This window comes from Biomphalaria glabrata, chromosome 6, assembly GCF_947242115.1.
Source record: "Biomphalaria glabrata chromosome 6, xgBioGlab47.1, whole genome shotgun sequence".
Classification (NCBI taxonomy): Eukaryota; Metazoa; Mollusca; class Gastropoda; family Planorbidae; genus Biomphalaria; species Biomphalaria glabrata.
In genome coordinates, this window is record NC_074716.1 from 23,080,700 (window position 1) to 23,098,096 (window position 17,397).

General features: G+C 32.7%; 1 protein-coding gene across 2 annotated transcripts; it reads left to right on the forward strand.

Annotated features, from left to right (window-relative positions):
* Positions 1 to 1,014: 1,014 nt before the first annotated feature.
* Positions 1,015 to 16,957, forward strand: LOC106063103 (uncharacterized). Of its 2 annotated transcripts, XM_013221421.2 has the most exons (4): positions 1,015 to 1,137; positions 2,864 to 2,935; positions 13,133 to 13,260; positions 15,606 to 16,957. In XM_013221421.2, exons 1-4 carry the CDS (start codon positions 1,095 to 1,097, stop codon positions 15,723 to 15,725), a joined length of 363 nt encoding a protein of 120 aa, XP_013076875.2. In that variant the 5' UTR covers positions 1,015 to 1,094; the 3' UTR covers positions 15,726 to 16,957. The 2 variants fall into 2 exon arrangements, with proteins under 2 accessions (XP_013076875.2, XP_055889774.1); XM_056033799.1 differs by lacking the exon at positions 2,864 to 2,935 and having other exon boundaries at positions 1,076 to 1,137.
* The last annotated feature ends 440 nt before the right edge of the window (positions 16,958 to 17,397 follow it).

Below are 17,397 nucleotides of genomic sequence, written 5' to 3' on the forward strand. Positions count from 1 at the left end.
GTCACCATCCGGAAATGTTTGAGAATCATTGCCTTCATGTGTTTTATTTCAAGTCATTGTATAAGTGACTTGAACTTAGAATTATCTATTTTATATCAATTAAATAAGAATACTCAGCGCTGATTTGCTTCATTTTGTCCTGGTGGTGTGTTGATTTTGAAAAGCAGCCTTAGCAATCCTTTATATAACGAATTATTATCACTTTTAAAGGATCCACAAAAAGTTTATTTAACACACACAAACAAAGGGTCTACAAAATGTTTATTTGACACACACAAACAAAGGGTCTACAAAATGGATTTAAATCATTGGGCGCTTTTGGTACAAGCTCAATCGTAATAAAAAAATTTTCTAGAAAAAAAATGGGAGGGCGGCATTTTTTAAATTTTGTACACAGGCGGCCACTACCCTCGCGGCGGCCCTGGTTGTGATTCTGTTTTAGGCTGTTGTTCTAATTGGAATGGGGGGGGGGGGGAGGCTCTAATAGAGGTTTTAGTCAACAGTTGCCTCTTTAGAAGCTTGCTTCTTTTCTTTTTTTTTTTTTTTTTCAAAGCTTAATCGGTCTGTCTGTCTGGTCAAAAGTTTGTACACGTTATTTCTCTCACCCCCAATCTCGGATCAAGTTGAAACTTTGCACAATTATTTCCACATTCAGTGTTTAACAATTTAAAAAAAAATGACATTTAGTACTTTATACACGCGTCCGTGTTTTTTTTTTTTTTTTACCTGCAGTAATTACAAGACATGGGTCTGAGTCAATATTTTCCTGACTTAATACATTCAGTGATTGTGTTCGTTGTTTGATGCCAACTTTTTAAATATACTTTTTGTTTGTTTCTCGACACACTGCGTACTCTCATTGTGGGGAATAAGTTGACCTCCCCAACCCCCACCTCTAGCTGTTTCTACATCGGCGCCCTGTCAGTGACTGATGTGGCGATCATATCACTAAGTCAACATTGGTGTAGGAAGTATGACATAATGTTTAAAGTGGGGGGGGGGGGGGAGTTGATAAAAAAATGTGGGGAGGGGCGACCCTTGACATATAAAAATGAACAGAACAGACCGCAGTAGAGAGGAAAAGTGCATTATAAATGCTATCAGTTTTCTTGTTGACTATTGGAGGCTTGAAAGAAGGTAATCTTGTTTCCATGTCTAATAACTTGATATTTTATTTTGTCATTTTAAATCTTCTCTTTGCCTGAAGATAGGTTTAGAATTAATGAAATTAGAATCAATACTATCAGTAGTTACATTTCAAACATTATATTGATAAGGGTTTAGCATTGCTTAATGTAGGAAGTCCTCGAGTAGAATCCGATGTGGATCTCGTTATCCTTAATTGTATAGTATAGTACTGTAGGGTTTTATTTGTTACTAATGCCTATCACGTCACCGTGGATATGCAGCCTGGATTTGTTCACATTAGTAGATGCAAATATCCCAGATTTTTTTTTCGAAGGGTATATAGCCTATATATATTATTATTATATATATATATATTTAGAGAGAGAAAGCCAAATTTATGAAATGGAATAACTTAAAAAAAATATTTCAAGACAAAATGAAAATATATGTGACGAAAGGCTGTTATGTTAATAGTCGACAGTCAACGAAACTTATGAATGTACATCTAGACTAAGAGAATCAAAGACACCCTGCGGTTAGAACTTGCGTATAAAGAGTTTGTGTTGGAGCTATTTCTTTGGAATATCCACTCCAAGCGCTTACCCAATCAGCCACACGCCCCCATTATATTATTGTAGTAGAACTATATACTTAGTTAGTCTTGAATAGAAATCTTTGGAAGTTTGAAGCCGCTTATATAATCAGAAAAATTAGTATCAGATTTACCGAGATAATATCACATTGACCTAGCATTTGCCCTCATACTCATCCAAGCAACATCACTAACTTTAGAACTAACACTGAGATAGTGGGTGACTCGTTTCAGGGGCCATAGAGAAAGAGACTGAATGTCACCAAAGTTGCTGAAGTGATGAAAATAAATTCTGTAAGAGAATTGTCTTTTTTTTTTCAGTAACGCAGATTAGTTTTGTGTTGTACATGATAAAAATATAGACTTTTTTTTTTATAATCCTGTATCTGTCCCTTGACTTTCGTCGTAGCGGTGCTGTGATAGTTTGCGTAATCAAATCCCTCCACTTTTCTCGGTCAGCAGCTGTTCTCAGGACATCAAGGGAGGGGCCGGTCCATTGTTTTACGTTGTCCAGCCAGCTTTTCTTTGAACGACCCTTCGTGCCCCCTCCACTGTATCTTGTGGGATGACTTTTGACAGTAAGTCATGTTTAACAACAGGACCGAAACCAACTCAGCTTTCGTCTCTTCATAACATTTGCTATGCCCTTTTTTACCAGCCAGAGTGCTTGTAGAAGTACAAACTCATTTCAATCAATCAACTCAAGACTTCAATAGTTCCACCAGCCTAGTCCTTACCAGTTTGGATCCCACTTGCATAATTTATTTATTAATCTCAATCCAGGAAGTAGCGTACTTAATAACTTACTACCTTTTATCAGGTACACGTTTCTAGAACATTTAAAGCATCACCATTTACGATTTGGTCTAGTTCATGACTGGAGCATATCTTTACGAAACTAGCCACAATAATATCATAAATAAATTATAGAAACAGTCTTAGTATCAGAGAGACAAGAAAAGCCAAAGTTACTCTACATTATTAGCATATATATATATATATATATATATATATATATATATATATATATATATATATATATATATATATATTAAAGGACAATGTTTATTTTCTAATAAAATAAATTATCCATCAATTGATTTTTTTTCGCATCCTGAACTGTTTGACCTGTCCATCTCTAAGATCGTCCTAACAAGTCCATTATGAGAGTTGTGTACATACTTTTAGCTGCACTAATTCTGTTCACTTGCCAAGGTAATTACTTTCTTAAGACTAGACTCTGGGGGCTCTAGAACTAATACATTGTTAAAAACGTGTTCATTGCCTGAAATTTGGCAGATTTTAAAAGTTAAAACACTTTCTTACATTCTGGAAACTTTTTAATTTGGACAAATAGTTTATTTCTCTGCGAATCTCTCTCTCTCTCTCTCTGTATCTCTCTCTCTCTCTCTTTGTCTCTATCTTTGTTTCTAACTCTGTTCCCTAAAATATAAAAATCCTTTAATCTCCGAATATATGCAAGTAGCTGAAATGTATTGAAAAACTCAATTTTATAAAATGTATTGGCAGTTCTAAACAAATACACACACACACACACACACACACACACACACACACACACACACACACACACACACACACACACACACACACACACACACACACACACACACACACACACACACACACACACACACACACACACACAACACACACACACACACACACACACACACACACACACACACACACACACACACACACACACACACACACACACACACACACACACACACACACACACACACACACACACACACACACACACACACACACACACACACACACACACACACACACACACACACACACACACACACACACACACACACACACACACACACACACACACACACACACACACACACACACACACACACACACATATACATATATACATAAACAAATAGGAATTCAGTTAGACTACAATTGTCACCCCAACATTACTGCTACAGAAATAATGCTATAAAAACATCAAAGTATTTTATGGTTCAGTAGACGCAATACTGATTAAAATCAAATAACTTTTAAAAATAGCTATAGACAACAATGTAAAATCTATAGACAACAATGTAAAATCTATAGACAACAATGTGAAATCTATAGACAACAATGTAAAATCTATAGACAACAATGTAAAATCTATAGACAACAATGTGAAATCTATAGACAACAATGTAAAATCTATAGACAACAATGTAAAATCTATAGACAACAATGTGAAATCTATAGACAACAATGTGAAATCTATAGACAACAATGTAAAAACTATAGACAACAATGTAAAATCTATAGACAACAATGTGAAATCTATAGACAACAATGTAAAAACTATAGACAACAATGTAAAATCTATAGACAACAAAGTAAAATCTATAGACAACAATGTAAAATCTATAGACAACAAATGTAAAAACTATAGACAACAATGTGAAATCTATAGACAACAATGTGAAATCTATAGACAATAATGTGAAATCTATAGACAACAATGTGAAATCTATAGACAACAATGTGAAATCTATAGACAACAATGTAAAAACTATAGACAACAAATGTAAAAACAATAGACAACAATGTGAAATCTATAGACAACAAATGTAAAAACTATAGACAACAAATGTAAAAACTATAGACAACAATGTGAAATCTATAGACAACAATGTGAAATCTATAGACAACAAATGTAAAAACTATAGACAACAAATGTAAAAACTATAGACAACAATGTAAAATCTATAGACAACAATGTAAAATCTATAGACAACAATGTGAAATCTATAGACAACAAATGTAAAAACTATAGACAACAAATGTAAAATCTATAGACAACAAATGTAAAATCTATAGACAACAATGTAAAATCTATAGACAACAATGTAAAAACTATAGACAACAATGTGAAATCTATAGACAACAATGTGAAATCTATAGACAACAATGTAAAAGCTATAGACAACAATGTAAAAGCTATAGACAACAATGTAAAATCTATAGACAACAAATGTAAAAACTATAGACAACAAATGTAAAAACTATAGACAACAAATGTGAAATCTATAGACAACAATGTGAAATCTATAGACAACAATGTGAAATCTATAGACAACAATGTAAAAACTATAGACGACAAATGTAAAAACTATAGACAACAATGTGAAATCTATAGACAACAATGTAAAAACTATAGACAACAATGTGAAATCTATAGACAACAAGTGTAAATACTATAGACAGCAATGTGAAATCTATAGACAACAATGTAAAATCTATAGACAACAATGTAAAAGCTATAGACAACAATGTAAAAGCTATAGACAACAATGTAAAATCTATAGACAACAAATGTAAAAACTATAGACAACAATGTGAAATCTATAGACAACAATGTGAAATCTATAGACAACAATGTGAAATCTATAGACAACAATGTAAAAACTATAGACAACAATGTGAAATCTATAGACAACAATGTAAAATCTATAGACAACAATGTAAAATCTATAGACAACAATGTGAAATCTATAGACAACAATGTAAAATCTATAGACAACAATGTAAAATCTATAGACAACAATGTAAAAGCTATAGACAACAATGTAAAAGCTATAGACAACAATGTGAAATCTATAGACAACAATGTAAAATCTATAGACAACAATGTAAAATCTATAGACAACAATGTGAAATCTATAGACAACAATGTAAAATCTATAGACAACAATGTAAAATCTATAGACAACAATGTGAAATCTATAGACAACAATGTAAAATCTATAGACAACAATGTAAAATCTATAGACAACAATGTAAAAGCTATAGACAACAATGTAAAAGCTATAGACAACAATGTGAAATCTATAGACAACAATGTAAAATCTATAGACAACAATGTAAAATCTATAGACAACAATGTGAAATCTATAGACAACAATGTAAAATCTATAGACAACAATGTAAAATCTATAGACAACAATGTAAAAGCTATAGACAACAAATGTAAAAGCTATAGACAACAAATGTAAAATCTATAGACAACAAATGTAAAATCTATAGACAACAATGTAAAATCTATAGACAACAAATGTAAAATCTATAGACAACAATGTAAAAGCTATAGACAACAAATGTAAAAGCTATAGACAACAAATGTAAAATCTATAGACAACAAATGTAAAATCTATAGACAACAAATGTAAAAGCTATAGACAACAATGTAAAAGCTATAGACAACAATGTTAAATCTATAGACAACAATGTAAAATCTATAGACAACAAATGTGAAATCTATAGACAACAATGTAAAAACTATAGACAACAATGTGAAATCTATAGACAACAATGTAAAAACTATAGACAACAAATGTGAAATCTATAGACAACAATGTGAAATCTTTATAGACAACAATGTAAAAACTATAGACAACAATGTAAAATCTATAGACAACAAATGTGAAATCTATAGACAACAATGTAAAAACTATAGACAACAATGTGAAATCTATAGACAACAATGTGAAATCTATAGACAACAATGTAAAATCTATAGACAACAATGTAAAATCTATAGACAACAAATGTAAAAACTATAGACAACAAATGTAAAAACTATAGACAACAAATGTAAAATCTATAGACAACAATGTAAAAACTATAGACTGCAATGTAAAAACTATAGACAACAATGTGAAATCTATAGACAACAATGTATGTAAAAACTATAAACAACAAATGTAAAATCTATAGACAACAAATGTAAAAACTATAGACAACAATGTAAAATCTATAGAACACAATGTAAAATCTATAGACAACAATGTAAAAACTATAGACAACAATGTGAAATCTATAGACAACAATGTGAAATCTATAGACAACAATGTAAAAGCTATAGACAACAATGTAAAAGCTATAGACAACAATGTAAAAGCTATAGACAACAATGTGAAATCTATAGACAACGATGTAAAAACTATAGACAACAAATGTAAAAACTATAGACAACAATGTGAAATCTATAGACAACAATGTAAAAACTATAGACAACAATGTGAAATCTATAGACAACAAGTGTAAATACTATAGACAGCAATGTGAAATCTATAGACAACAATGTGAAATCTATAGACAACAATGTAAAAGCTATAGACAACAATGTAAAAGCTATAGACAACAATGTAAAATCTATAGACAACAAATGTAAAAACTATAGACAACAATGTGAAATCTATAGACAACAATGTGAAATCTATAGACAACAATGTGAAATCTATAGACAACAATCTAAAAACTATAGACAACAATGTGAAATCTATAGACAACAATGTAAAATCTATAGACAACAATGTAAAATCTATAGACAACAATGTGAAATCTATAGACAACAATGTGAAATCTATAGACAACAATGTAAAATCTATAGACAACAATGTAAAAACTATAGACAACAAATGTAAAAACTATAGACAACAAATGTAAAATCTATAGACAACAATGTAAATTCTATAGACAACAAATGTAAAAACTATAGACAACAATGTAAAAACTATAGACAACAAATGTAAAATCTATAGACAACAATGTGAAATCTATAGACAACAATGTAAAAACTATAGACAACAAATGTAAAATCTATAGACAACAATGTGAAATCTATAGACAACAAATGTAAAATCTATAGACAACAATGTAAAATCTATAGACAATAAATGTAAAAACTATAGACAACAATGTAAAATCTATAGACAACAATGTAAAATCTATAGACAACAATGTGAAATCTATAGACAACAATGTGAAATCTATAGACAACAATGTAAAATCTATAGACAACAATGTAAAAACTATAGACAACAATGTGAAATCTATAGACAACAATGTGAAATCTATAGACAACAATGTAAAATCTATAGACAACAATGTAAATTCTATAGACAACAAATGTAAAAACTATAGACAACAATGTGAAATCTATAGACAACAATGTAAAATCTATAGACAACAATGTAAAATCTATAGACAACAATGTAAAATCTATAGACAGCAATGTAAAATCTATAGACAACAAATGTAAAAACTATAGACAACAATGTAAAAACTATAGACAACAATGTGAATTCTATAGACAACAAATGTAAAAACTATAGACAACAATGTGAAATCTATAGATAACAATGTGAAATCTATAGACAACAAATGTACAACTATAGACAACAATGTAAAAACTATAGACAACAATGTAAAAACTATAGACAACAATGTGAAATCTATAGACAACAATGTAAAAACTATAGACCACAATGTAAAAACTATAGACAACAATGTGAAATCTATAGATAACAATGTGAAATCTATAGACAACAATGTGAAATCTATAGACAACAATGTGAAATCTATAGACAACAATGTGAAATCTATAGACGACAATGTGAAATCTATAGACAACAATGTAAAAACTATAGACAACAATGTGAAATCTATAGACAACAATGTGAAATCTATAGACAACAAATGTGAAATCTATAGACTACAATGTGAAATCTATAGACTACAATGTAAAACCTACAGTGACCAAACTTATGAAATGATTTGCTTCATATTCAGAAAGAATTCAATGTGTTACTGTTTAAGACATGTGCTTTTACATTGGACTATTGGGCGTATAAAATCTGTAATATGTTACTGTACTATTACTGAGTGCTCATTGAATTAACCAAAATTATTCGAGAACATAGCACCATCTTGAGGACAACGGAAGGCAAGGAATGTATTTGTATTGTATATAACCTGTATGGTGTTGTAGATGTTAAAAAATGAGTTGTAGATGTAAAAAAAAACATGTGTTGTAGATGTTAAAACATGTGTTGTAGATGTTAAAACATGTGTTGTAGATGTTAAAACATGTGTTGTAGATGTAAAAACATGTGTTGTAGATGGTCGTGCGGTTTGCGCGCTGGACTGTCGTTCGATTTATCGACGGTCGAGGGTTCAAACCCTGCCCGCTCCCATCCCCCGTCGTCCTGCGGGAAGTTTGGACTAGGAAGTAAACTTTCTGGTAATAGTTTAGATACGCAGATACCTTTGCCGACCACCGTGTTGTTTGTTAACAATATTTATCTCCCTTACCTATATTGAACTTTCAATAACTTTTTTTAAAGAGAGTTTTTGTTCTTATGCTGTCAACTTATGATTTTTTAAGTGTATTTACTGAAATGAAGGTCTAAATAAAATGTTATTAATAAATTGATGAACTTGTTGTTTCTTCTTTTTTTCTACTTATGAAATTATTAATTAAAAAATATATGTTAACAATTAGATCTATAATTAATATATTAACTCACCAAGCAAAGCGAAATAATGATAAAATAAAAAAAAAAACAAATATGCATGAATTAAATGAAATGAAACACGCATCTATATATACATGTTATGTTTAATTTTTTTTTATTTTTTTTGAACAAAATTATGCATTATGACTTAGTGATCTTTTTAGAGCAATGACAATAAATGATATAGATCTAGTACGGGAAACTTATTACTATAAGAAATAATACTTTTATGTTTATCTGTTGATGATTAAGACTACAGTTAGATCTATACATTTCTAACGAATTTTGAGCGCTCTCTATTTTCGTAAAATCACACCACGAAGAGAAAGAATTTTATGAAGCTGACACAGATCAGTGTCCCTTTCTCTTTCGCCGTAAGGTCTTCTGAGTGGAGTCTACTGTCTACCAGAGATTTTTTGGCGTGTGTTTTATGATCAGATAGGACTAATGTCTGTGTTTATAACTCTTACCACTACCTCTGGCTCCACCTCTCTTGGAGGGAGGATAGGTCGAGTGTAACTAGATCACGAACGTCTTTGTTAAACGTTACGTAGCACCTGTTAAACTATCATGTTTCACAATCTGAAATTTACTTTGCGTAGAGTGGGGAACAAAAGCCAATGCATAAAGAAACAGGTAAGAAGCATATACACTACTATTTAGATAATTTATGCATCTTTACTTTCGGAGTTCATTAAAAAAAAAACTCCTCACCTATTACACTAAATTTGTTTAAGATATGTAGTTGTGTGTGTGTGTGTGTGTGGGGGGGGGGGTAGCGACTCCACCTACCAACCCTTCTCTTCACATGGATCCACTAGCGCCCATGTATTACATTCCGTTACGGAGTCCAAATCAAGTTTTTCTCTCCCGCCGTACCGTACAGGTGGCGATTGTCTCCATTTATTCTTACGTACCTTTAAACCCTCGCTGCGCCGGCCGTCACACGCGATCTTTGTCTTTACGGCAGAACTAGGTGTGATGTAATCACCTTCCCCTGTTCGGAGCTTCGCCGGCGCCGTGGTCATATTAGGTCATCTACTGCTAGGATCGCTGGTATGCTCATAAAGGGAGAAGGGCAAGGTACGGTGTTTTACTTGGTCAAAATTTATCCTTCTTCGCTTTCTTTGTCGGTTCGTTTCACCGACATGCAGTTCAACTGAGGTCTAGTCGGATGAGACTAAGACTCAAACGTGACGCAACATAACGATGTCACGATCAAAACTCTCTTGGTTGTATCCTATAATGTCGGCCAGCTTCTACAGATAGCTATGTACGACAAAAACTCCCGTGGTTGGATCATATCGTGTTGGCCGGCAGTCTATAAGTAGTTACATCAAGAAGTAGTTATGTATGACAAATACACTCTGATTGTCATAGAGTCTAGTCCCCCTCCCCTATTTGGTCCACAGAAGTAGTGACATAGTATTTTTATCTTGAAGCTCTTTCATCTCATTAAAGAGATTTGATAAAGCCTTTGATTTTCATCGCCCCATCCCTATTTGGAGCCATCACAAGGTTACTAACTGTGATGCCATTGTAACATTTCCCGAATCTATTATAAAAGCAGTTCCCTTCCACTCTTCAAGCCTATCATTACTTTCTCTACCTTGTTGTAGATATTGCTTGTTCTTATATTGTGCATTGTTTTTCATTCAATATGATTATAAGTTACCGTACATAATAAGAGAAGGATAAAGAAATGTACTTATAGCTACCATATTTTTTTTAACAGCAGCATATGGAGCTGATGAAAAAACATGGGACAAATCTGCAGAAATGCTTGCAGCTGCAAAGAGACATCTATACATTCTCACCAAACCACAACAAAACAAAATACTCATGGCTATTATTAAAACCTTTATTTCATGATGCAAACACATACATAGGCTACTATCTCACACAGACAACCATATATGCTGCAATATAACACTATTGCATACAAATGGTAATCACTTTGATGTGGTTGTACCACAAGAGGCCACATGTAACCGTTTTTTTTGCCAAATCCACTGCTTGGAGTATGATGATTTAGCCTAAATTTTTAAGTGTTGATTAATATTTCATCTTACAATATATTCAGATTAGATCTATTTGGCTATTTGATTTTTTTTTCTTGCCTTTGTATTTTATTACATAAAAATACATAGAAATATACCCATTTTTTAAAAGATACCACATTTTTCTTTTGCATGTCATTAATTTCATCATTAAATAACAATTTTTATGTCCATTATTTTCATGTATTTAAAGTCAGGGTACCGGTATCTATTTATTTAATTACTTTTATTTGCCAATAAAAGATATTTTGTTAGGCTTAGAGTTATTTTTTTTATTTTTCTATTAATTTTTTTGTCTGTTGTTATTACTTTAACTACATGATTTTAATTTCGATTTTTAGTTATTTTTCAAAGTACAAAAGATTGTTTGCATTTTAAATGAATTTTAATATTAGATCTAATAGCTGCTAGAAAGAAAGACAAAACAGCAACAGAAAAAAGTTGGCAAGTAATTCAAGGGAGATAGTCTGGTACTAAGCCTTAAAACCAAAATGGCGTATTTCCAATGACAATATATGGTAATAAGAAATAAAACTTAAAAAATATATATTTTAAAAACTATTTATCTCCGAGGAAATCAAATTGCATATTTGTAATCTGCATTTTTTTCTGCATATTCTGAAAATATAAGAGAAACCTAATTTAGCGTTTCTAGTGTCGTATACTAATACCAACTATCTTCAACTCTGGAGGAATATCCGAATTATGTACAACATTTTACAATAAACAAACAAACAAAACAAACAAAAAAACAAACATGTGTTACAGATGAAGCACGAAGAAAGTAAATGAGATAAGCAGCTGTGTAGAGCAGAGTGATACAATCTTTTGAAGTTTATTGAATCACTACACAGAACTAAGTAGGGCTTATCAAAAAAAGATTTATTTGGTTTGTGCAATTATTTAAACTGCTGTTTATGTATCCAGACAAAACGTGGTTGACATCAACATTCGTCACGTGATCAGGCACATATTTTATGACAGTAATTGTGTACAACTCTTACAGTAACTCGCTGCTTCTCTTTTTTTACCATTTTGGGTCGCAATCGATTTTTGGTCCATTTCTACACCTCCAATTGAGTCAACAATGTCAACACAGGAATCAATGAAAACAAATGAACCAATCATTTCATCAATTAGTCGTAATTATTACATTTTGTTAGAATATATAGAAACAAAACCACAACGCAGTAAGCTAAGGGAGATAAGCCTTGTGTAGAGAATTAATCGTTAAGAATTGAAAAAAGCACAAACAACAACAAAACAAGAATCAAATGTTAATGCTAAATTATATCAAAGACAGTTTGTATTGTAGAAAAAAAAACAATAAAAACAAACAATTATACTGAATTTGTAAGTCGACGTTTCTTAATCATATTCACAATGCAATGTTCAAATACATGGACTTCCTGATCCGACCGGTACACTACTCTCGCCTGCAAAATGGACCGTACATTCATAAAGTAAAACAAATATTAATATTAGCAGGAAAGGGAAAAAAAGTATAAAATAAAATTTGTCGAATGAATTATTTAAATTGGCCTTTAGTTAATTGTGATGTGGACATTCCTTTTTGTTTTTTAGTTTCTTTTACCAGACATGTTAAATTTTAATAGGTTTAATTAGTATTGCAGGTCATTTTATATCTTTAGTCTACAATACGTTAGTGCCTCTTCTCCAACTAGTTGGCCTACATTTCATTATATATTTATGCTGGTCGTACAATTTACTTTGAACAAAACAACAAGTCTCATATTTTGTTTAGCACTAAACAAATCAATAAGGCAATTTTAGAGCTTGCAATGTATTACTATGTACTAGATTCTAAATAGATTTATGTAAGTCCTTAGATTATTTCAGTCATTCTGACTTTCTTATAAAGAGCCTGCATGTAGAACTAAACAATTCCCAGATCAATGAAACTGACATATATAAACAAGTATCTAAAAAAAAGTCTTGGCGTGACACTAACATGTATGAACTATTTCCACTCTCTTGTCAAGTATCAGCTTCTCAGAAGCTACTGAATGGAATCAAAAGATCGATGATGGCGTCATCCACTGGCGATGGAACTCTCCAGTCTCTGAGGCAGAAAAGATGGGATTACCAGACTGATGGCTGTCACTGTGGTGTAAGTCTCCTCAGTAAATTAAGACCATAGACCATAAATTAAAACATTTCTGCAAAAGTTAAAATAATTTTTTATACATTGGTTTGCGAGTTTTCGGAAAGAGTACATTTGTTAATGTTTCAATGAAAGTCCATTTCATGCGCTCTATACTTTATAAAACGCCATTAGTAAATATGTTGTCCACTCTTTCATTAATGGAACAAAATGGACCCAAGATGGACAGACAATTTTCTCCTTTTTTACTTAAGAAAATGGATGTTAAGCCCATCTAAACCCCAAAACTCTTTCTGTTTGGGTAAGATGTCATTTGCTTTGCTATCTTTTCTATTTGAAAACGAGGCTTATTTTAAATAAATAAAATTGTTATGATAAAAGAAACTGACAATTTTATTTCGTGGGATTTTTTCGGACTTATTATACTAGTAGTAGATATTATATTTCAACAGGCCTGATAAAACACTACAATATTGATAATACATTTGGCTTCATTTTATTAACGCCACAGATTAAATTACTAATAATCTTATAATAGTCATGGTAATGTCTTCGATTCCGAAGATTAAGAACAGAACAGTGTTTCACGTGACTACGAGAACCCAGCTGCGACCTGCATATTTTTCCATATCTGATTCAAGCAAAGCTGTTGTCAGCTGGGGGGGGGGTATATTTTTAATTTTGCCTTTCGTCTCCTGCACCTGTCTTCAATGAGAGTTTTTCTTTGGGTCTCCTGCACCTGTCTTCAATGAGAGTTTTTCTTTGGGTCTCCTGCACCTGTCTTCAATAAGAGTTTTTCTTTGGGTCTCCTGCACCTGTCTTCAATAAGAGTTTTTCTTTGGGTCTCCTGCACCTGTCTTCAATAAGAGTTTTTCTTTGGGTCTCCTGCACCTGTCTTCAATAAGAGTTTTTCTTTGGGTCTAAATATGTGCCTCTTTCAGAGGCCATCTGCTGCATTACCTCTATACCAATGTGGGCGAAATGGCTCCTGAGTTGAGCGCTTACGGTGGGCACCTCTGCCTCGCAGGCCGGAGGTAAAGCCTTTTGCAGCTTCAACAAGGTGGCGCCTCTGTCGAAACGTCTAGTGGTGGAACTAGATAGGCCAGTAGCAAACAGGGTGTCTTCCGGGCTACCTTGGTGAGCCCGGCAACCCAGTCAAACTAGTTCGCCACGACGTTCCACACAGTAGGCTGTCATCAGTGAACCCTTGGCTGGAGTGTCGGTTTTACACGGAACAGTGGCGGTTACAGTATATGAGAATTCCCCATGGTTAGCGCTGCCCTCTGCCGCATAAAGCGAGAGCGGTCCAGGAACGATGCGCGGTGCACCGTGTACATGGTACGATCCCTTCTTTTGGTCCATGGCCGTACTGTTGGGAACCCTCAGACAGGACTAGGGGTAGAGAGATCCTGGTCCATGGTCGTACTGTTGGGAACCCTCAGACAGGACTAGGGGTAAAGAGATCCTGGTCCATGGTCGTACTGTTGGGAACCCTCAGACAGGACTAGGGGTAAAGAGATCCTGGTCCATGCCTGTTTGCCAGATAAAATCCTTTCAATCGAACAATTGGACTTTTTAAAAAGTGGGCATGCGGTTTTCTCCCATGCGGCACAAGTGTCCGACCCAGCGCAGCTGTCGAATCATATACAATAACATAGAAAATCATAACAATAGAAAATCGGAAAGCTAAACACAAGTCTTTGAATTCAGCACTGAATCGTTCAGGTATTTAGAGTGTGAGCGGCATGTCATTTCTTTCTATTACACAAACACAAACACTGCCAAGTCTCCAGGAAACATGGAATACAATTTGACTGGCAAGTTTCAGCTGATTTATTTATTTGGAAAAAAAAATTCTCTTTAAGAGCCCACAGAGCACGTAATGTTAGCTGTTTGTTTGTTTCCAGACCAATTGTTAACGATGGTATTATGTGGCCAGTACAAAGATCTTTACTTTTTTGAAATAAGGACGTGTATTTATTAGAGATGAGTTTACCCGTGGACATACGTCAACCTTTTTGTTTGTTTGTTTTGGACTATCAAAGGTTATTTTTAAAAAGTAAGGAAAACAGACAAAAATTGCTAGGCAAGATAAAGCAATATATATTCTATTCTATTCTATTCTATTCTAATTATATTAGATAAGTATAAGATTAAAACATAGTTTCAGCTGTTTTAACATGATACATTTATCTGCTAACTTTTGCATTTGCTATTACGTGCAGGCTGCGTCTATTATGACACAAAGAATTGAAGTAACGTCCGTACTCTTATAAGATAAGATAATAATTGAGTTTACATTGGCTATGACATCAGACTTTGAAAAAAAAGTTTCTTTTTATCTTTCACAGAGTTTTAGAATCGAGTGTCCCGGAGATTTATTCTGCCAATGGAAGAATAAGTCACATGACTGGGTGTGTGACGTCAACTGCTGTGGGAGAAAGTGTGTCAGGAAAAATGACAGAAAATAAATCCACCCCCCAAATAACAACAAACAAACAAACAAACAAAGTTCAATTTTCGTTAGCGTTCTACCCAAGTTTGTTAGCTGTAATTCAATTCCCATTTATTGTTGATCTTGAACGGACTGTGATGTCTTTGTGGATTTCCATATTCATTCCAGAGTTTGAAATAAACGTCATGTTGGTGAACATGTTGGGCACATCGGTCGTCTACATCTAGATCTAAGTGTTATCATTAGAATGGTATAGCATAGTAGATGCATGCATTGGCTTAACCAGGATTCTGGGGGAGGGGGGGGGGTGATAGGCCCGCTGGGTACAGACCTCTATTTACATCAGAACTTCGTGGAACTTGGAAACTGGAGGGGGTGGGTGGAGGAAGGCCTAAAAAAAAGGCTCTAATGATTTTACTAGAAATTTAATAGTTAATGTTAAAGTTAATGTATATCGCTGAAAAAAGAATTACTAGCTAGCTTGCCACACTGTGGAAACCCTAGTTGGACTTATAATTTTTCAATTTAAAAAAAAGTATTTGGCTAGAGATCTAGGTATCGACAATATTTTAAAATAAGAAAGTAATTTACTAGAAACAATTATTGAGAATCAACTTTTAGACTTATTTTACATTTAATTTTCTTGCTGAATTATCACATAAGACTTTATATCGGTAATGAATGTTCCGGATTTTGTTTTTGAAAAAGAAATCGACCTACATTTCTTTAATTTTCTTACAATTGTCGCCAAAGTGTTTCGAATTAAAAAAAACAACAAACTCTACTAACGAAAAAAAAACAGTTTGAAATCTCTCTTCTACGAAAATCGGTTGTTTCGGATTTTTATGAAAAACATTTTAACTCTATTTATTTAAAATCGCACTTTTATGTTACAGAACATTTACTTTTCTAGCTAAAACGTTAAAAAATCGAATTTACCGTCAATATTATGTTCCGGATTTTTAACGAAAACAACTTCCTAACACCAAATTATGGTATGAAAATCTCTCCACAAGGCTATGGTACATCTAATTTTGATACTAGACCCAAAAATTTAATTAATGGTATTTAATTTATCTGGAATTCTCTCTCTCTCTCTCTCTGTATGTATATATATATATATATATATATATATATATATATATATATATATATATAAACATTCGGAACAATCTATTATGCATGCTTAACTAACTAATGCTATGTTTCGGAAGGAAAAGGAAAATTAAAGGTTTACCAGAATGTCAATAGCTTTTAGTCTTTTTTTAAAATATTAACATGACGGACAGACAGATTGACATACAAAATACATCCTGATATATATAGCCTATATGTATATAAACTCGGTGCACCAATATTTATGAACCCTCGTCAGCTCACTCGGGGCCACATTTCACAGAATCTTTACTATATGGAATTTTTCAAAAATTCTTTTTGCAATGTCTTAGTTTGACCAATAAAAAAAAAATTGACATTGAATAGAACAACTTTATGTAATGCAGCAATACAAATTTTTGGGGTTAATATTAATCTTTTTATAGATTAGTAACGTTATAACCAGCATCGTTAGTAGTTCTATTGCCAATATGATATACATCTTTTATCGCATAGTGAATACATGATAGTCCAATAATCCGCTAGTTCTGGTCTAAGATAAGTTGAGATACGACCTAAGATAAAACACGCAA

Excerpts from the sequence above, each read along its gene's own strand:
- LOC106063103 (XM_013221421.2), top strand. The coding sequence starts at position 1,095 with ATGCTATCAGTTTTCTTGTTGACTATTGGAGGCTTGAAAGAAG. Across the intron at positions 1,138-2,863 it reads TATTGGAGGCTTGAAAGAAG|ATCGTCCTAACAAGTCCATT; the intron begins GTAATCTTGTTT and ends TCCATCTCTAAG. Across the intron at positions 2,936-13,132 it reads AATTCTGTTCACTTGCCAAG|TATCAGCTTCTCAGAAGCTA; the intron begins GTAATTACTTTC and ends TCTCTTGTCAAG.